This window comes from Neophocaena asiaeorientalis, unplaced genomic scaffold (genome assembly GCF_003031525.2).
Source record: "Neophocaena asiaeorientalis asiaeorientalis breed wild unplaced genomic scaffold, Neophocaena_asiaeorientalis_V1.1 scaffold496, whole genome shotgun sequence".
NCBI lineage: Eukaryota > Metazoa > Chordata > Mammalia > Artiodactyla > Phocoenidae > Neophocaena > Neophocaena asiaeorientalis.
Window position 1 is genome coordinate 3,733,735 of NW_020174375.1, and position 19,258 is coordinate 3,752,992.

The window sequence follows — 19,258 nt, forward strand, 5'->3', positions numbered from 1 at the left end:
GAGACTGACCTAAGAAAACATTGGTACAATTTATGTCAGAGAATGTTTTGCCTATGATCTCTTCTAGGAGTTTTATGGTGTCATATCTTATGTTTAAGTCTTTAAGCCATTTAGAGTTTATTTTTGTGTATGGTGAGAGTGTGCATTCTAAGGTGAGCAGTTGATTCTTTGCCTAGTTAATGTGGGGCAGATCCCTTCTCTGTAGGAGGAATAAATGCAAAATGAGTAAAAAAAATCACATATTGTATTAGTTTATTAATATATAATTTTAATAAACACAGTTTTGTTTTCTTTAGAAAACACAGTAAAGCATAAAATCATCAGAATATTTAAATAAGCCAAAACTGGGGTTTCCCTGGTGGCGCAGTGGTTGAGAGTCCGCCTGCCGATGCAGGGGACACGGGTTCGTGCCCCGGTCTGGGAAGATCCCACATGCCGCAGAGCGGCTGGGCCTGTGAGCCATGGCTGCTGGGCCTGCGTGTCCGGAGCCTGTGCTCTGCAACAGGAGAGGCCACAACAGTGAGAGGCCCGCGTACCGCAAAAAAATAATAATAATAAAATAAAAATAAAAGCCAAAACTTCAAATTCATCTTCACCTTCTCAGATCTTTTTTGGTTGAAAGTTATGCCAACTATATCAGTATCAGGGCTGTAGAACTGGTCCTATGTGCTGTTAACAGTTATTATAGGTAAAATTGTTCCATGGTTTAATAATTTGAGAAAATTTTGGGTGAAACAGGTTAAATGAGATTTCTTTATTATAGGGTTTCTCAAAGTTTTAAAATTATGCCAACATGCATTATGAATCTTCAAGGTTGGAAGGCAGATTGTGTGGATTTGTTGACATCATATAACTCTTTTATGGAACAACTAAGGGATTAGTGGTCTGAGGAACACACTTTGGGAAATGCTGACTCAGATTTCTAATGTAGGCTCCTTCTGCTAGAGAAATTTCACCATTGAAGACCTGTGTTGAAAGACCTGCAATTCAGTACACCTTCCTGGAATGATGGTTCTCAGTGCTGGCCAACTATTAGAATCACCTGGGAGCCTTAAACATGCCAGTGCCCAGGGCCTAGCCCAGGCCAGCTAAGTCAGGGTCTTTGAGGGTGAGTTTTCCCATCTATAAAATAGAAATAATACTACCTACCTCACAGGATTGTCATGAAACATAAATGAAACCGTATGGGTAAAATGCCTACTCTGGTGCCCAAAACAAAATATGGTCTTCGAAAAAATGTTTCATTCAGGGGAGAGTGTAAAATTTCAATTTTAAAATGTAGAAGATATTATTAAAATAGAAAATCACTATTTGGCTGGCCCAGTTTTGCATCCATGGATGCTAAAATTAGAGGGTAAACGTATGATGAGAAGCAGGATGTTTGCATAGTCTGAAGGTATTTCCCACAATACACTTGTTCGTTCCAAAAGGAAAATAGTAACTTCAACAGTGGAAGAATCTTAACTAAGTGAAGAAAGGTAACCTCACCAGTAATGAGACATATTAACCTCGCATACCCCTGATCTCATGCATTGAGAAGAGCATGCCAGCGCTTCTGTACTATTGTTGCCCAAAAATACATTACCTGGGTTTACTTATAAGGAAACATCAGACAAACCCAAAGCAAAGGACATTTTACAAAATAACTGGCAGCACTCCTCAGAAATGTCAAGGTCATGAAAGAAGAAGAAAGACAGACTGAGGAACTGTCCCTGACTGGACGAGACTAAGGAACCATGACGGCCAAATGCGATGCATGAGCCTGGATTGGATCAAGGACTAGTCCTTGGGACATTAGTGGGATATTAGTGGGACGATTGGTGAAAATCCAATGAGTTTTGTAGAGTATGCATTTTTCAGTGTTATTTACCTGGTTTTGACAATTGTGCTGTGGTAATGTGAGATGTTAATGTTCGGGGATGAGGGGTGATAGGTAAATGGAACGCTGTACTTAGTATTTTGCAACTTTTTTGTAAGGCTGAAACATTTTCAAAATGAAAAGTTAAAAAGTTGTTTTAAAATTTTAATGTTTCTTCATTTCTTCCCATTCTGGCACTTCAGAGGTAATAGAATCAGTATTTTTCCCTCTTAGGTATTTTGAATATAGGGGAAATAGGCCCCTGTACTGTAGAGTGTACATTGATTATAGTGAAAAAGAGGCCCAAGATGCACATTGTAGGAAGCCTCTCATATGATTTTAATAAATGTGTTCTCTAAATAAATGTGGCTAGAGGCTTTGGTAGAAGAGGAAAAAGAAAAGAGATCCAGGAAAGTAGAGGATAGGAGCAGAGGAGGTGGTGAGAAGAAACCAGGAGCTGCTGGAGATGGGTTTTGGAAGGAGTTCTTGAATAAGGGGGCAGGGGGAGGACAGACAGTTGTGGGTAGGAAATAGCTATAAAGGATATTAAGAAGGGCAGAGAAGGGATAGAAGCATTTAAAGATATTTTGCTCGCATCATACATATATGTCCTCCTTGATATTTGTTTGTGAGCCTGCAGTAGAGATTTTGATTTTTTCCAATTTTTTTCTGTTTTTTTCTTTGAATACTACTCTATGCTGAGACTCTCCTCGAAGGGCCTGGTTATAGTGCTGTTACACTGAGATACAGTCCAGATCGTGTGCCTTGTTTGCGAGACAGACAACACAACAATTTATCTGGTAGCCCTTTGGCCCTTATGGAAAAAAGGACTTTGGCCCTGCAACCTCAAACCGCTGAAGGACCTTGCAGTGTAGTTCTCTGTTGCTGGGCATGAGTAAGGGTCACGATCAGTAGACTTAAGGAGAATTGCTGGAACAGTGTGGCCGAGGGGCTGCATGGGGCCTCTCACAGGTTGTCTTCACTGGCAGTGTCCATTTGTTTCTTCCCAATCATTTTCAGGACTGGAAGCCAGAAATGAATCTGAAAAGACACGAAGCTGGATGAATGAGTATTAGAGTCGTTTCAAATGCCACTGACACAGACTTTTCACAAGACTTTGAAATGGCCGGGAAAGCTTATCCTTAGGGATTATTTCGGTCTTTCATTGTCCATGAACTATTTTCCAGTTCTGTAAGCTGTAGATAGCTGATGGCAACAATGCAAATGATTCTTGTCCATGCACATGCAAGTGAATTTCACCCTGCAGAGTACAATTGACCCTCCCATCCTCCCTTGTGGAAGAAGCCAGTTTTGTATCTATTAAACAAATTCATTTTGGTATTCAAGATGGCCTGTATGTATGTGTGATTTAAATTGTTCTTTGAATTGGTTGGAGTTTCTTACTGTTCCGTCTTTAATACGTTGAATGAAATCTTTGACAAGTGTTCATTTTATATGTGTATGAAAGTCATTATGTTATATATGTATAAATATATACATATATATATCATCATATATATATATATTTTTTTTTTTTTTTTCTTTTTTTGCGGACGAACCCGTGTCCCCTGCATCGGCAGGCGGACTCTCAACCACTGTGCCACCAGGGAAGCCCTCATCATATATATTTTGTAATGCTGGAGAATGAGCAAATTCTTTGGAGTTTACCAAGCTGTAGTAGATACTTCCCTTCTGTTATTTATTTATCCCGGTAAAGTAACTCTGACTGGGTATTGTTCTTTAACAGCCATTAGAGAGGGCCTTCCCGGTAGCTTTTCTACAATATGACTGAATGTACTCACTGGAAATCAGTGTTTTGAAGGCTATCTGGTAGAATCCTCTGGACCGGCATTGCTGCAGAGTCTTCTGGACTTAGCCATGTACATCTGTTCCCCGTCACTGTTCACCTACCCCCACCCCCGCCCCGAAAGTGTCCTATCTGTTGCCGGGGATATAAGCCCTAATGTAAAGTTGAAGAGTGCTTTGAAATTCCATTTGCCCTTCAAAATCAAAATTTCCCTAATTACAGGTTATAACCCTATTTTGGCTTTACCTTTGTAAAGTACAGACTCAGTTTCCTTTTTACTTCTCCCACTGGCTGCCTTGATCTTCTCTTCAGTAGCTTTGCATGTAGGTATTGGATGCGCTCCCTCTGCACACTTGGGTAGAAGGATGCTGACACCAGGATTTTAAGTTGCATCAGGATGGAGGACAGCAGTCCTAGCATCCCTAGTATCACAAGAATAAAACTGAGAGGAATCCAGGTCTCAGACAGAAGTAGCTTTGGTTTAGGGAGGCAACTGGGTTCAAACAGAGATATATTAAATGAAGAATCATGGATGATGTCTTGAGCTTCTTGTTTCTAAAACGAAAGAATAAAATCATCAAGATCCATGCCATTTTCATACTCTGTCCTTGTCTTTCTCAATACTGCCCCGTAGCATTTATCTTAAAATATGCAGGGAGCTTTGGCTGAAGGGGCTATCCCAGCTCCTTTTATGTGCTATGACTGGAATAAAGGAGAAGGGATGAATTTTTGTTGTAGCCATTGCAGAGTTTTCCAGAGTGGGAATTATGGAAATATAGATTTCCTTGAGAGAAGGATATCAGATAAGTTTGTTTGCTCTGTCCTTTCTTTAGAGAGTCACGATAGCCATGAGACTGTTGAGGGTGCTGAGAAGAAAGCAGAGAAATTTGCTTAAATTCAGCCAACGATTCTCCTATTAATTTTGACCGCATGACTTATTTTTATGGAACACCGGTTTCTACACTTCAGAGCATGTGGGACTAACAAAAGATGGTTTTTGCTTAACTGGGAGAGAAGTTTTTTTTGTAGCAGAGCCCCTCAAGGCCCAGTCATAGCCTCTCCATCTCGACAAACACCTCATCAGCAGACCACAAGGTCATAAAGATGTGGAGGCATTAAATTATGTTCTAAGTCATCCTTCTAGAGCTTGAGGTGGCGGGGAGGGGTGGTGGGGGGGTAGAATTATTCTTGATGCAAGAATACAAAGAAGAGTATATTTACTCAAAGTGTCTCTAAAATCCTATTTATAGAGGTCTCAGAATAGGACATTTTCACATCTCTCTTAGATGATAGGAGGGGTGCATTCCTCCCCGCTTGAAGGCAAGAGAATAAGCCAGTTGCCCTCAACAAACTGACCCAGAGGGCAGATGACATTGAGCCACCCAGCCAAGCCACCAGTAGGAGACGTGTGTGCTCATTCAGCTCTTACTTTTCCCTGACCTGAGAAAGCCATATAGTCTCTTGGTGGATTTGTTTTCCAATTTGGTAAAACAGGAATTAATGGACCAGATCCTGCCCATGAATAAACTACTCCCAGTGTAAATTAAGCACCTTGGGGATGGAGCATTAACGTTACAGACTGGAGTACTTAGTAAGTTATTATCACTCCAACACCCTAGAGCCCTGGGGCGCAGAGGAGGAAAATGACTTCTGAAAAGAACCCAATCACACCCAGAGAACACCACGCACCTTCGATTTACCCCAATACCTGTGAAAAATCTGGAAACCCCCAAACCTGGGACTTCTACACAAATGTCAAGTCAGATCTGCAATTTCCCCAGCACTGTGGCTAAGCAGTAGAAAGCATTTGTGTTGCCTCTCCTTTTCTCTTACTAAAAAGACAGTTCACCTACGATTAAATAGCCAGAGCAGAGGCATGCATTCTTTTCAATACTGCTGAAGAAACAAACACATCGATTGAGTAAGTGATGAGAAATCCTGCAATAAGAAAGCAGCGGGTGTCCGGTCTGGGAAGAAGTTATTTAGTCTAGGAATCTAACCGGGGATTTTGCAGCTGGGAGCCAGGGCTTCAGAAAGGTTGTCAACACTCTTGTATGGGCTTGGTGGAGGGTAACAAACTCTCAAAATACCGAGCAATGTACTAAATGGTACCCCAATGTTTTAAAATGTGTTTGCCTCTCTCAAGTAAACAATTTACCAAGATGGTATTGAGTAATGGATGGAAGATTCACTCTGGTATCAGACGGTCCTGAAAAGTTAATGCAGACCAATGCTGGGCACATAGTAGGTGCTCAATAAGTAGAGACTGTAGCTTTTTTAATTTATTATTATTTTTTTTTTGCGGTACACAGGCCTCTCACTGTTGTGGCCTCTCCCGTTGCGGAGCACAGGCTCTGGACGCGCAGGCTCAGCGGCCATGGCTCACGGGCCCAGCCGCTCTGCGGCATGTGGGATCCTCCCGGACAGGGGCACGAACCCGTGTCTCCTGCATCGGCAGGCGGACTCTCAACCACTGCGCCACCAGGGAAGCCCGACTGTAGCTATCTTTACTTACAGCGTCCACCTATCCAGCCAGGTCTATCACGTCATTTCCCACTTTTCTTCTTTATTTAAAATTGTATAAAAGTGGGAGAGGGGCTTCCCTGGTGGCGCAGTGGTTGAGAGTCTGCCTGCTAATGCAGGGGACACGGGTTCGAGCCCTGGTCTGGGAGGATCCCACATGCCGTGGAGCAACTGGGCCTGTGAGTCACAACTACTGAGCCTGCGCGTCTGGAGACTGTGCGTCTGGAGCCTGTGCTCCGCAACAAGAGAGGCTGCGATCGTGAGAGGCCCATGCACCGCGATGAAGAGTGGCCCCCACTTGCTGCAACCAGAGAAAGCCCTCACACAGAAACGAAGACCCAACACAGCATAAATAAATTAATAAAACTCCTATCCCAACATCTAAAAAAAAAAAAAAAAAAAGTTTAAAACAAAAAAAAGTGGGAGAAACCTTGAGCCAATATTTCTTTTCTTGCTTGACTTCTCCTTTGCAAATCTGCTGCAATGGAGAGACCAGGAACCTCCAAAGTCATCGTGGGATAAGGGCAGGGCACTGCCAGTTATGTGGAAGCCAGCTGCTGGTGGCACAGCCTCCCAGGCTCGGCAGGAGAGAGTTTGAGACAAGCTCCCACAGCAGTCTTGTGCTCGCATCTGTTCTGCGCCCACCACCCTGCTGTCATTGTGAGTGTACGTGGTGGCCTCCCCCGCCAGGACGTGAGCCCTTCGATGGGAGCCATCACGGTCTAGACAACTTTGCATCCCCAGGACCCAGCAAGACCCCAAAATGTATTTGCCAGGACATTGTCATTGGAAACCTTCTGGGCCTTTTTTGGAAGGCAGACTTGCTTTTCTCCCCCCATCTATCTAAAACAGTGAGAATTCACAAAACAGGCATGGGTTTTGGCTCAGAGAGAAATAGATGAGAGAGGAGCAAAAAGATGAAGGAGAGGGAAGAACTGAGAGGGGAAGATCAAAAAAGGGACTAAGGAGGGGGATGGACTATGGGGGAGAGGAGGAGAGAAGCCCTTCTACTAGCCGCCGCCCCGGATCAAGCCCGGCTGAAAACCTTGTTTGGCTTTCATTTGAAACACTGCTTCCATTATCCACTCTGCTCCAGATATGTAGAGCAACAGGGTTCTCGTAATTAACTGAAGACTTCAGAGGAAACAGAGGGCTCAGAGTAATCAACTCCGAGAAGCAGCCCAGGATTAGGCGGGGCAGGGGCCAGACAGTGCCTGCTGAGCCAGGAGAAAGGGGAGGGAGAGTATGGTTGCAGCAGGAGGAAATGGGCTTTCAGAGGAGGGTTTCCAGGTCCCTTTCTGCCCTCCCCCTCTGAGATTTCCCCAGCAGAGGCACAATCTATTGTAGCTCGACAAAGAGGAGGGAAAATCAGACAAACGGAAACAGTAGATGGCGTGTTCACCAGCCCAGGCTAGTGCACGCCACCCAGCATGCATGACATTCACACACACACGCACGCACACGTGCACATGTACACACGACTACACACACTACGTTTGCACGTTCCACGTAGCGCAGAATGCTAGGTTTAAAAACAAGACAAGTATCTGACAGTATCCAGATCCTCTGAAATGTCTACATAATCATCAATTTCCACAGGGAAAAATGGAAAAGAGAAAAGATGGGATGAACAAAAAGCATGGTCTCCTCTGTTGCGGTACGGCTGCCACAGGAAACTGACACAGTGATCAAAAATGTTCAGAATGTTCTCATCCTCTAACATTGGGGTTTCAACTCAATCTAACCAGCATTCTGGGTGTTCTTCCTACACGCCAGGCTCCGTGCCAGGCACTGAGGTTCCAGAGGGGAATAAGACACTGCCCTGCCTTGGAAAGTTCACGATCTTTTGCAAACACACAGCAAACAGCTGGGATACACAGTGAGATGGGCCTGTGAGCACCTACCTCTCTGTGCAGCTTCAAGTGAACCTCAAGCCCTGGCAAGCTTTGGAAATGCTTGCTGATGGAGAAAATGAGCCAATATAGCAGATAATCTATGGCTGCAAACAACACCCAGATGTAGAGATGGGTAAGTACCGGGAGGAAAAACAGCCCCAGGTTTTTCCTGTCTTTAGGAGTCAGCCAGAAAGATGGGATGACGACATACTTCTTCCTTTCCTGCTTATTCAGCGGGAGGACACAGGGCCTCTGTTCATGCCTCTCCCTCTCATCAAACTGAACAAATTGTCTGGTGATGTAGATGTTCTCAAACTTCCAACGACAGGAGCCCAAAAATCGCCTCATGAAGAGGCCAGTGCCAAGTAGCACCAGCAGAAGCCCCGTGAGGGCAACTAGCTGCCGCCCCAGGGAAGACAACACCTCTGTCGCTGTCACCACCTGGTACAAGACACGCAGGGCTTTGTATGTAGTGTCATTGAGCTGTGCCTCCAGGGCTTGGCTGGGACTAAAAAGAGAGACCTCCAGTGTTTGGTTCCAAGAAACAAGGTCATCAAACAGACTTAGGTGAGTGGCAAGGCCGTATATCCACTGAATTGCTTCAATATATTTTTTCAAAAGTGGAAAATGGATGGAAAAGCTCTTTGCCCTTAGGTTGCAAGTCATACTGTCCAGGAGACCTTTAAAGTTGTGAAAAATATTTTCCACGTGTCCAAAGATGACTATCCCTGTGCCAGCGGTGATCAAAGCATTCCTGCCTTCACGCAGGCCACACGAGAGGAAGAAGAGCAGAATGAAACACCGTGCGTGCTTGGAGCAGCACAGGAGAGCACACGTGACCATCCAGGAGGTGGTGAAGACTATGAATGAGGACAGAAACCAGTAGAAGGTCCCAGAGAAGAGGCCAACAGAAATGAAAGCAACAAAACAACAAGTGCCCAAATGTTGGGTGAAGTCCATCCATCCAAGGCTCCTTGGAGACACATACATCCTCCAAAGACTGAGGAAGATATTGGTGCCTGAGGTCCAGACACCCATGCTCTCTCTGTCCCTGGAAATGAAAGAGAAACAGGGTCAGATGTTGCTTTTAAATGTCCTCTTTGTAAAGGGCACGATGATAGATTGATTGCAAAAAATGGCTGTAAGTTTTTACTCTTCTCAGTCTCTACACTATTCCTAAACCAAACTTGGGCCCGCTCGCTGCCAATCCACTGACACTGGATTGTGGTGAAGGGAAGTGCAGAGTTTATTGCAAGGTGCCCAGTGCAGGACCAAGCAAGGAGAACGGGCAGCTTGTGTTCAAAAGACCTGAACTTGATATAAACGAGTTTATTTCCAAAACAGAAGTAGATTCACAGACATAGAAAACAAACTTACGATTACGAGAGGGGATAACGGGATGGGGAGGTGCGGGAAAGCTAAATTAAAACTGGGATTAACTGCTATGTATAAAATAGGTAAACAACAAGGACCTACTGTACAGCACAGGGAACTATATTCAGTGTCTTGTAATAACCTATAATGGAAAAGAATCTGAAAAAGAATATATATACAAATGTTTATGCATAACTGAATCACTTTGCTGTACACCTGAAGCTAACACAACACTGTAAATTAACTATACTTCAATTAAAAAAACACGGTTTAAACAAAAGAGACCTGGGCTTCCCTGGTGGCGTAGTGGTTGAGAGTCCGCCTGCCGATGCAGGGGACATGGGTTCGTGCCCCGGTCCGGGAAGATCCCACATGCCGCGGAGCGGCTGGGCCCGTGAGCCATGGCCGCTGAGCCTGCACGTCCGGAGCCTGTGCTCCGCAACGGGAGAGGCCACAACAGTGAGAGGCCCGCGTACAGCAAAAAAATAAAAATAAAAAAGACTTGAACTCCGCAGTGGCTTTCGGGGAAGGGCTGTTAAAGGCAAGGTGAGGGAGAGGATTGCAGAGTGGCTGATCAGCTTGGTACGTCCTTCTAACCGTGGGTGGTGAGGTACCAGCGTGATGTTTCGGGAATGAACACCATCAACCTCTGCTTCCAACCCCTCTGGGGTCTACATGCTTATCGTCACGTGCAGTTAACTTCTTCCACCTGGTGGGGGCTTTTAATGTCTGCAAAACACCTCAAGGATATGGTTCAGGTTATTATCTACAGCCTCGAGGAGGCACTAAAAGTCCTTGACTTTGTGTTATGGCTAAACTCTTATTATTTTGTCTTACTTGACTGTTTTCCTTTGTTTCTGCATTTTCTCACTTTTCTCATTAAATTTTTCCTTTGGACTTGCGGGGAGGCCTACGAGGCTAAAGCTTTTCTACAAACAAGAGGTGGGGGACACAGGGTCTGTCCCTGGGGAGGCCCTGCAGGGTCCTGCTCAGTTTCTACACCTCCTTGCAAAGTGACATTACAGCTTCTCCCATCAAGAAGTGAGAGAGGGCTTCCCTGGTGGCGCAGTGGTTGAGAGTCCGCCTGCCAATGCAGGGGACACGGGTTCGTGCCCCGGTCCGGGAGGATCCCATGTGCCGCAGAGCGGCTGGGCCCGTGAGCCATGGCCGCTGAGCCTGCGTATACAGAGCCTGTGCTCCGCAACAGGAGAAGCCACAATGGTGAGAGGCCCACGTACCGCAAAAAAAAAAAAAAAGAAGTGAGAGAAATCGAATCACGTGGTGGGGTTTATTTCTCCAGCCCTTGAATTTGGGATGGCCTTGTGACACCATCGGCCAATGGAATGTGGCAGAAGTAATAGTATGCCTATCCCGAGTCTGTGATTCCCTCCTGCCTCTCTTGGAACCCTACTACTAACTTGTTGACAAGTCCAGGTATTTTAGCTTCTATTGCTGCTGTAGCAAATTTCCACAGACTTAGTGGCTTATAGAAACACATATTTATTCTCTCACAATTCTAGAGGTCAGAAGTCTAAAACTGGTCCAGAGGGCTGCAGAGGGCTGGAGGTTCTAGGGGAAAATCCATTTGCTTGCCTTTTCCAGCTTCTAAAGGCCACCTCTATTCCTTGGCTTGTGGACTCTCCTCCATCTCAAAGAGAGCAATGTTGCATCTTCTTTTCTTTCTGACCTCTGCTTCCATCCTTATATCTTCTCTCATGACTCTGATCCTCCTGCCTCCCTCTTCAAAGGACCCCTGTGACTATACTGGGGCCACCCAAGGAATCCAGGATAATCTCTCCATCTCAAGGTCCTTAACTCAAGCACATATATAGAGTTCCTTTTACCATGAAAGGTAACATAGTCATAGGTTCTGGGCATTAGGACATGGACATCTTTGGTTGGGGCTAGGGGGGGTGGGGTCATTCATCCTGTCATACCAGGTTGGGCTGCTGAAGAATGACAAGAGGAACATGACCAGTCTATTCCATCAACTCAGCCAATAGCTAGTCAGCTGCCATATATGTGAAATAGGGCATCCTAGACCAGCCAGTCCCCAGCCACCAGCTGATCACAGATACTTGAGAAGGTCATTCATCCTGTCATACCAGGTTGGGCTGCTGAATGACAAGAGGAACATGACCAGTCTATTCCATCAACTCAGCCAATAGCTAGTCAGCTGCCATATATGTGAAATAGGGCATCCTAGACCAGCCAGTCCCCAGCCACCAGCTGATCACAGATACTTGAGCAATAAGAAATGCTTATTCACTTTGAGCCCCTGAATTGTGTGCTGCTTTTTTGCACAGTGATTGTTCACTGATAAAAGCAGCAGTCCTGTGCCATGGGTCTTATTAACTGAAACAGACCTTAGGTTGATGGACAGGCTGAAATTTCAACGAACTGCATTATGTAAGATCACTTTCTGACAGTCATCTATTTTCTCGTGCTCTAAGTTTACAGACAAGAAAGCAAACCAAAGGCACCCGAACTTAAACGTGGCATTGGACTGAGGCCATTGTATTCAGCTCTGTAACCATTGTGCCTTCCCTCCCTCGTTCCTAACCTCTGAGTGCAGTTCTCTCCTGAGAATCTTACAAGGAAAATGAGAATAATCTGTCACCGAGTTAATCATCTTTTCTTTTTTTCCCAGATCTAAAATGAAGGTGCTGTGGGGCTGCTACTGCCCTGTCAGTCATACAGATTTAGGTGTGTGATACACTCAGAGAGGCTTGGGTTCATTTGGGATGATACAAAATAAATTTGAGCTATCTTAATTGACATGAAAATGTCTAATGAGCATTATACCTTATGTATGGAATTTTAACGAAGACATTGATCAGTTTTTAAACACTCTCAAATAAATCCCTTCTCACATCAAATATTTTGGGGCTGGATTTATGGAGTAGCTTAATACCGTTTGAGCCAGTGAATTACACTGGTAATGTGAGAAAGGTATCCAGTCACTGGCGGGAGGGCATGAACTCAGCAACCTGAAGGGAAGAAATGGCTCTCTTTTCGGGTTCGGGCGGAATGGGGTTAATGTAGGACAGAAATGAGATGGGGAAATAGGCAGGTTAGGAACAAACCTGTGGAAATGTCTTCAGCAATTATATAGAGGGCTTGCAGCTGCTGCACGTAATCTGAATGGGAAAGTTCAGTGCAGAGAAGAGATACGGGGAGACGTCGTGTTGAAGAAGGGTCATTACCATGTGGGACTGGCCTTATAGAAGATTCAAGATCCTCCCTAAGAAGGTGGTTTTACTCCATCCGGAGGAAAGGAAACTGGAAGAAATGGACATTAGAATGGGGACCAGCAAAAGAACAGAGTTCTTTTTTCCTGCAAGCTTGCTTCCTTTCAGAACTGGAGGTTGATTTGGAGGTTGGCAGTACTCCTGTGTACCAACTCCACTCCTGTGCCTCTCTGAGCCCCAGGGATCACTGGTAGCCCCTGTGCTCCTGAACTGTCCCCAGCCTTGCCAGTGCGAGTCAGCCCTGCTTCCTTGCCTGGGTCGGAGGACTTGATCAGTCAGCGGAGGGCAGGCGGACACCGGGCAGGACAGCCAGCACCACAGGCTGCCTGTGAGAGGTGCTGCCTCTCCCTCTAGGTGTGTCCCCATTTGCTTTCTTCGGTGTGGCTTTGGATTTGACCCCAAACCATTATCTGAGTAATTGGTACACTAATAGTTAATAATTGTCTGTTATGTCCTAGGAGCTCTTTATATATAGCATCTCTCTGCATCCTCCCTAAAGCCTCTGGAGGTTGCTTTTCACACAGTGGACACTGGGGCTCAGGGTGCTTGCTGAAATGTGTCAGCGATCACACGGGGAGTAGGTGGCATAGCAGAATTCAGACCGGGTCTCCCTGCCCCCTGAGCCATGCCCAGATTCCACGGCTCTGGGTCATGTGACGGGATGCTCAGCCCACTGTGTCTGCTGGAAACACATCACACTTTCTGCCAGTGACGGTTTAAGAGCTGATTTGTATATCACAAACCCATTTCTCTCTGCTCATTTCTTTTTGCATCAAAATAGTTTACCCTGTAAGAATGTTTCTCAAATCAGCAGATTTTTCTCTACAGCAAATCAAAAATCCCAGCTGTCTTACTTTTTTCTAATATCCTTTATGAGGTACCATGTTGCTTGCTTTCTAAAAAATTAATAATGCATATTTTAGATTCATTTTTCCCTCCTTTTGCCTTCATCCTTGTACAGTGTGTTCTTTATAAAGAGATTTCTCTGCAAGTGAGAAACAGATTTATGGATACATTAAAATGTTAGCCCTCGGCAATAAAATCTAATAACAATTAAATAAGATATATTACTGCAATTTTGTCTTGTAAGAGGCACATGTTTTCTTAACAAGCAAAAGATCTAATATTATTCCCCTTTGTTTTGGTGCTGAAAACAGCATGTCACCAAAAGACATCAAAACTTTCTGCAGCAAGAGGACCAAATGCCTTCTCTCCTATTTTATAGCTCAAGCCACAGAGGCGAGTTTGGACCACAAGCTCAGGGCTGGTGTTCCAGTCTGTTGAATGTGGCCTTGATTTCCTGTCGCTGTTGAATGTGGCCTTGATTTCTTCACCAATCTCTGTTCCTCATTTTCCCTACTTGAATAAAAGACCTGCCTGAGCTCCTTCCTGGTGCGGTTTAAGGAGGGAAGCTTTGGCAAGCACGTTAAGATTCCCTGGAGATAAGGTGCCTAGGAAATGCAACCCATTTCTTCTTGTTTCTTTGCTGCCACAGCAAATTGAGAATGTCCCTTCTCTGAAGCTCTTTAGGCAAGGCTTCAATGTCCCAACGATGAGAGGCTCAGAGGCAGGAGGTGGATTGCACCGCCTTCCCAGCACTGATGTTTGACGCGTTGCCTTTAGATGTCTGTTGATTTCTGTCCTCTTGCTCCTGCAGAGGTGCAGTCATTCTGCTGAACTTTCTTTCTTCAGATGGCCCCAGTTCTTTCCTTTTAGAAAAATCAGGGAATCAGGATTTGGACAAGCTGGTTACTTATTCCTTTCTCAAAGACTTTTTCAGGCAGATACCCAGATTCTTAAATTTTACTTTTAGAGCTGGAAGAAATATTATAGGTCAGAGCTTCTTAAACTTGAGTATGTTATCACTGGGGGAGTCTTGTCAAAATGCAGATTTTGGTTTCAAAGGTCTAGACTGGCCTCTGAGAGTTTGCGTTCCTAACAAGTCCCAGGTGGTACTGAGGCTGCTCGTCTGAGAACCAGGCACTGCCTAGCAATCTCTAGAATTCAGGACTGTCTGATAGCACTTTCAGCGGTGATGGAAACGTTCTGTATCTGTGCTGTCTAACATGGTCAGCACTAGCCTGATGTGACAACTGAGCACTTAGGGCTGGTGCAACTGAGGAGTTGAATTTTTGACTTTATTTAGTTTTAATTAATTTAAATTTAAACAGTCACATGTGGCTGGTGTCTGTCTACTGAACAGCACAGTTCTAGATGAGCAACACCTGGCCTGCTGGTTTCCACAGATGAGGAAAGGAAAATCCAAGGAGGCTACTGGGCTGGCCGAGGCTGTCCTGGACTAGAGGCAGAAGTGGGAGGGAGACCCCAGTTTTCTCCTACAATGTGACACATTTCCCATCACATCAACATCTCATTTCTGACTTTTCGTGAAACCTGTTTTAAAATTCCTACCAGAGTTCCTAAGCAACGGAGTTAAAATTTCCCACATACCAAATTTGCCTTCAGGCATCATAAAATAAATAATTAGAAAAGTGGACAAGCAAAATAGTAATAATAATAGATAATAGTTACCAAGTTGATACCAAGCGTCTGGCCACTGTTAACGGCATCCAAAATACATTATTCCTAATTTTCACAGTAGCTCTGTATGATTATATAGATATATTTTAGATGAGGAAACTGAGGCTCAGAGAGGTTCAATAACTTGCCCAAAGTCACACAGCGAGTAAGTAGAAGAGCCAGGATTCTAACCCGTGTTTATGTGGCACTGAGGGTTCAGGATAGGCAAGTTTCTCAGACTCTCTTTACCATGATCCTCAAAGAGTAGCTTCTAAATTTGGTTGAAATGTATTCCCAGGATCCCAATCATGGGCGAATCCTGAAATGCCATTCAACACTGTAGGTATAAACTCTCCTTGCGTTGTCATGTGCATGGGGCGTCCTCCACCTCCTCTGTCAGCACAGCCTAACTGAACCCTCCAGAGCTGACTATAGATCTTCATCGGGTGTCAGGCCTATCCTGGTCTGAGGTCTAGGCTGCAGGGCATTCGTTCTCAACTGAACCGTCTCTCCCAGCGTCAGGGGATGAGAGCAGCATTCAGTGTTGGTCCCCACCTTCTCTGCTGAGCTGGGGGTTAGGGTCGGGGCTTTCCCTTTGCTGGTAAATTAGGACAGTGTGGGCAGCACTGAGCCTTTACACGCCTGCAGGGGTCAGACAGGCACTGTAAAGAGTGAAGAAAATCAGGAGATACAGAGACTTCCTGGGGGGCATGGGTGTGGGCAGTGGGTCCTGGGGGGCTGGGAGCCCATGTCCCAGCTGAAGTTGCAGGAGCAGTAGCTCCAGCCCAGCAGATTTTCTTCGAGGCTGTACACAGACCCAGTGTTGCCAGATTTTCTGATTTTTTTTTTTTTTTTAAGAAAAGCCAGAAATCTAAACATTTCCTGATTAAAAAAAAAAAAAAAGGTTGGCTCAAATTATTTTTAAATAGTCTGACACTGATTTTGGCTACTGGTTGTCAGTTTGCAACCCTTGGTGTTTGGGGAAATCCCCACGTGACTTCCCCCTCTTCTCTCTGCCCGGCCGTCCTCCTCTCCTTCTCCTTCTCCTTCTCCAGTCATCTGAGTTACCCTCTTTTTATTCCCTGGTACCTTTTAAAATCATGCTGTAGGCCAGATTCCAGTCTCATGCATAAAGGTTTTTCTCTATGCCTTGGGAATATTTTTTCCCCAAAGATCTCTAGCTCTATTTTATTCCCTTCTCTTGCTCTCCTGGATTGAGCCCTTCCCTCTCTCTCCATCGCTTCTTCCAGCAGCAGCTAAAAGGCTAACCCGATCGCTTTAACCTGCAGTTTCTCTTTACGGTGCCTCCATTATCAATAATGTTTATCTCAACATCAGTGTCTCCCCAGGACCATGTACCTGCTTTTATGCTTTTATCAACGACAATATCCCAAGAATAATTACCACTCTTCTGCCTTTATCCCTAAACTATAGTTCGTGCCACAACCCGGGGCCAGGAAACCACAGCTGCAGTTAACAGGAGAATATCACCAAAGACCCAAATCTCTTTCACGGGATGAAAGGAATGTTTGTGTGGCTGGGTGGGAGGGAACAAGTTAAGGAACGGGGGCAGTGATGAGAAGCTCCTGGTCCAAGTCCGGAGCCAGGCAGAACTGTGCGGTCTGTGTATCCAGCCTGAGCCCACACATCCGCTTTCACGCAGAGCTGAGCTGTTGCCATGGGAAACAGAAGCGGCCAGGCTTCTCCATCAACCTGCGCACACCAGCAAACGCCGGCTGTGAGGTGCATACGCAGTGGATTTGATTGTTTTCCCCGGGGGGTATTAAACGTCAGTGGCAGCAGCAAAAGCCCTGGCACGGAGGACACAGGCTCCCAGCCCCCAGCCCCCAGCCCCAGCCCCAGAGCCCTGTTCGCCCACTTTGTTGGGGAGTCAGGGCGATGAACATTCCTGTGTTGTCCTGTGATTCCTCTGAGCACAGATTAACTCTCAAGGTGCAAAGAACGCATCTTTGCTTCAGATATAAGGCCCGGTCAGCAGCTGTGACAATAATAACTAGAGCCTCCAAAGTGACCCACCCTGGGCGCCTTCAAGATTGAGGGGATATTGAAGAAGCACATCACCAGTGTCGCTCTGGCTCTGGCAGACAGAAACCCACAGGATCACAGCTTTTGCAATTGCAGGAGAAACCAGTGCAGCCTTCTTTGGGGAAGGACCCAGAGGACAAGGAACTCAATGCGGTCCTGTTGCTCCCCTCCTTCCCCAAGTGGGTAGCACTCGCCTTGTCGGACATCCTGAGATTTCCAGTAAGTGAGACCAGCTCCTTCTGACCATGCTCCCCATGCAGAAGCCAATGGCTTATGCTCAACAAGCCCAGGTACAGTCTGCAGACACCCTGGGGAAAAATTAACCCGACTGCTGACATTCTATCTCCGCTTCTCTAACCAGCTCTGCTAATCCCCTGTGGGAACCTAGTCTGAACACATCAGCCTCTCATTGACCTCAGGACTTGATGGGAATCTCATTTTAAAGGGAATTTGGAGAAAGGGCAGAGTGGGATAGAAAAAGACCACGGGGCAGGGAGACAGGAGACCTGTGGTCTGGCCTGCATGTGACCTTGGATAAGTCACTTCACCTCTGGGGACCACAGCTCCCTCGAGTCCTGCCAGCCCACAGTCTCTGAAATAAAGGCAAATGAGAGTGGCTGAGCCCACTCTGGGCACTGGCATTTTGCAGAAGCCCAGCACCCGTAAGGGGGACAAAAGGAGGAGGGAGCGTTTCTTGTCCTTTTCTCTTTTTCTTTCTTTCTTTTTTTAAAACTCTTGCAAACTTATAAATTGGTCGGGAACGCAGTGTTCTCTGAGCCTGCCAGAGTAGCTCGAGCAGCGCCAAGAGGTGAAATGAATTCCTCATAGTTTTGTTTTCATCGTTCTTGCCTTGGGAAAGCCAGTGAACGCCTTCCTCTCTGAAAGCAACCTTCACACAAGGAAGGAAAGATTAATGAAAGCTACTGGGTAAACAGAGGAGTGTCTACAGGACAATTCAGTCCAGCATGGCACTGTGTGTGAGGCCTGGCAGCCTTTCCGAGCCAGCCCTGCTCCTCTCTGTGACCCGAGGCTTGGCTAACAGATCAATTCTTCAAAAGCCAGGGATGGCCCACGTCCACACAGCTGTTCTGTTAAGAAGATGCTCAAGCTGCAGTCCTCCCTGAGATGAGGGATTCAGATCCCTCAGGCCAACGTTAACAAAAACTTTCTAATATTTCTGACATAGGTAAACTGTCGGGGATAGAGGCAGAGGTGTAAAGTTTCCTCTAGTCTCAACTGTTTATTTCAATTTACTAATACTTAATTTTTTCTTATTAAAAAAAAGCAATTTCAAAATCAAGATTATTCTGAAAGTTTACTTACAGGTTCCTTTCAGGTTCTTCTCTGAGTGCAAAAATGCCCTTCCCTAGGGCTCTGAGTCTTGATATAGAACAAGGAAAAAGGAACCAGAAGTGACAAGAGGGTCACATAGCCATGAATCAACCTCTTTAATTCCCCAGAGAAGTGACTAAGTCGTTTCATATTGACAAAGGGGATAACTGATGCAAAGAAACTACATGTTTCTTTCTAATATTTTTCTCAGAATAGATGTTGCAGAAATCAATCCTAGAAAATAATGAAATAGGGTATTTTCAAACGTCAGAGAGTGAGTTACGAAAACTTGGGTGGTCTCTTGCTCTCTTCCTCTTCTTCCTTCATTCATACTCCCCACCCCCATCCCTACCCCCAGAGGTGGGACCAAACGTTCACTCCCAACCTCAGCTGAAGAGACACGTGGCATGAAGGAGCCAACTCTGCCTTGATGACTCAAGAGAGGTATACTAATCTGTGTCACGCATGTCAATCTTTTTTTTTTTTGTAACATGTATTTATTTATTTGGCTGCGCTGGGTCTTTGTTGTGGCATGCGGAATCTTTAGTTGCAGCATGCAGGCTCTTAGTTGTCGCATACGGGAACCTAGTTCCCCAGCCAGGGATCAAACCCAGGCCCCCTGCACTGGGCGCATGGAGTCTTAACCACTGGA

The 19,258-nt window shown here is 45.5% G+C and overlaps 1 protein-coding gene across 2 annotated transcripts; it reads right to left on the reverse strand.

The window, feature by feature from the left end:
- Nucleotides 1–2,531: 2,531 nt before the first annotated feature.
- Nucleotides 2,532–18,624, reverse strand: DCSTAMP (dendrocyte expressed seven transmembrane protein). 2 transcript variants are annotated; one of them, XM_024756332.1, is made up of 4 exons: nt 18,598–18,624; nt 8,093–9,134; nt 3,912–4,220; nt 2,532–2,899 (listed from the first exon to the last, which is right to left on the reverse strand). In XM_024756332.1, exons 2-4 carry the CDS (start codon nt 9,119–9,121, stop codon nt 2,825–2,827), a joined length of 1,413 nt encoding a protein of 470 aa, XP_024612100.1. In that variant the 5' UTR covers nt 9,122–9,134; nt 18,598–18,624; the 3' UTR covers nt 2,532–2,824. The 2 variants fall into 2 exon arrangements, with proteins under 2 accessions (XP_024612100.1, XP_024612101.1); XM_024756333.1 differs by lacking the exons at nt 3,912–4,220; nt 18,598–18,624 and having other exon boundaries at nt 2,875–2,899; nt 8,295–9,121.
- Between the last annotated feature and the right edge of the window lie 634 nt (nt 18,625–19,258).

Coding starts and splice junctions, on each gene's coding strand:
- DCSTAMP (XM_024756332.1), bottom strand. CDS start 9,121: ATGGGTGTCTGGACCTCAGGCACCAATATCTTCCTCAGTCTTTGGAGG. Junction 4,221..8,092: donor ACTTGAAGCTGCACAGAGAG/GTAGGTGCTCAC, acceptor CTTTCGTTTTAG/AAACAAGAAGCTCAAGACAT. Junction 2,900..3,911: donor TGAGTCTGTACTTTACAAAG/GTAAAGCCAAAA, acceptor GTGTCTTTTCAG/ATTCATTTCTGGCTTCCAGT.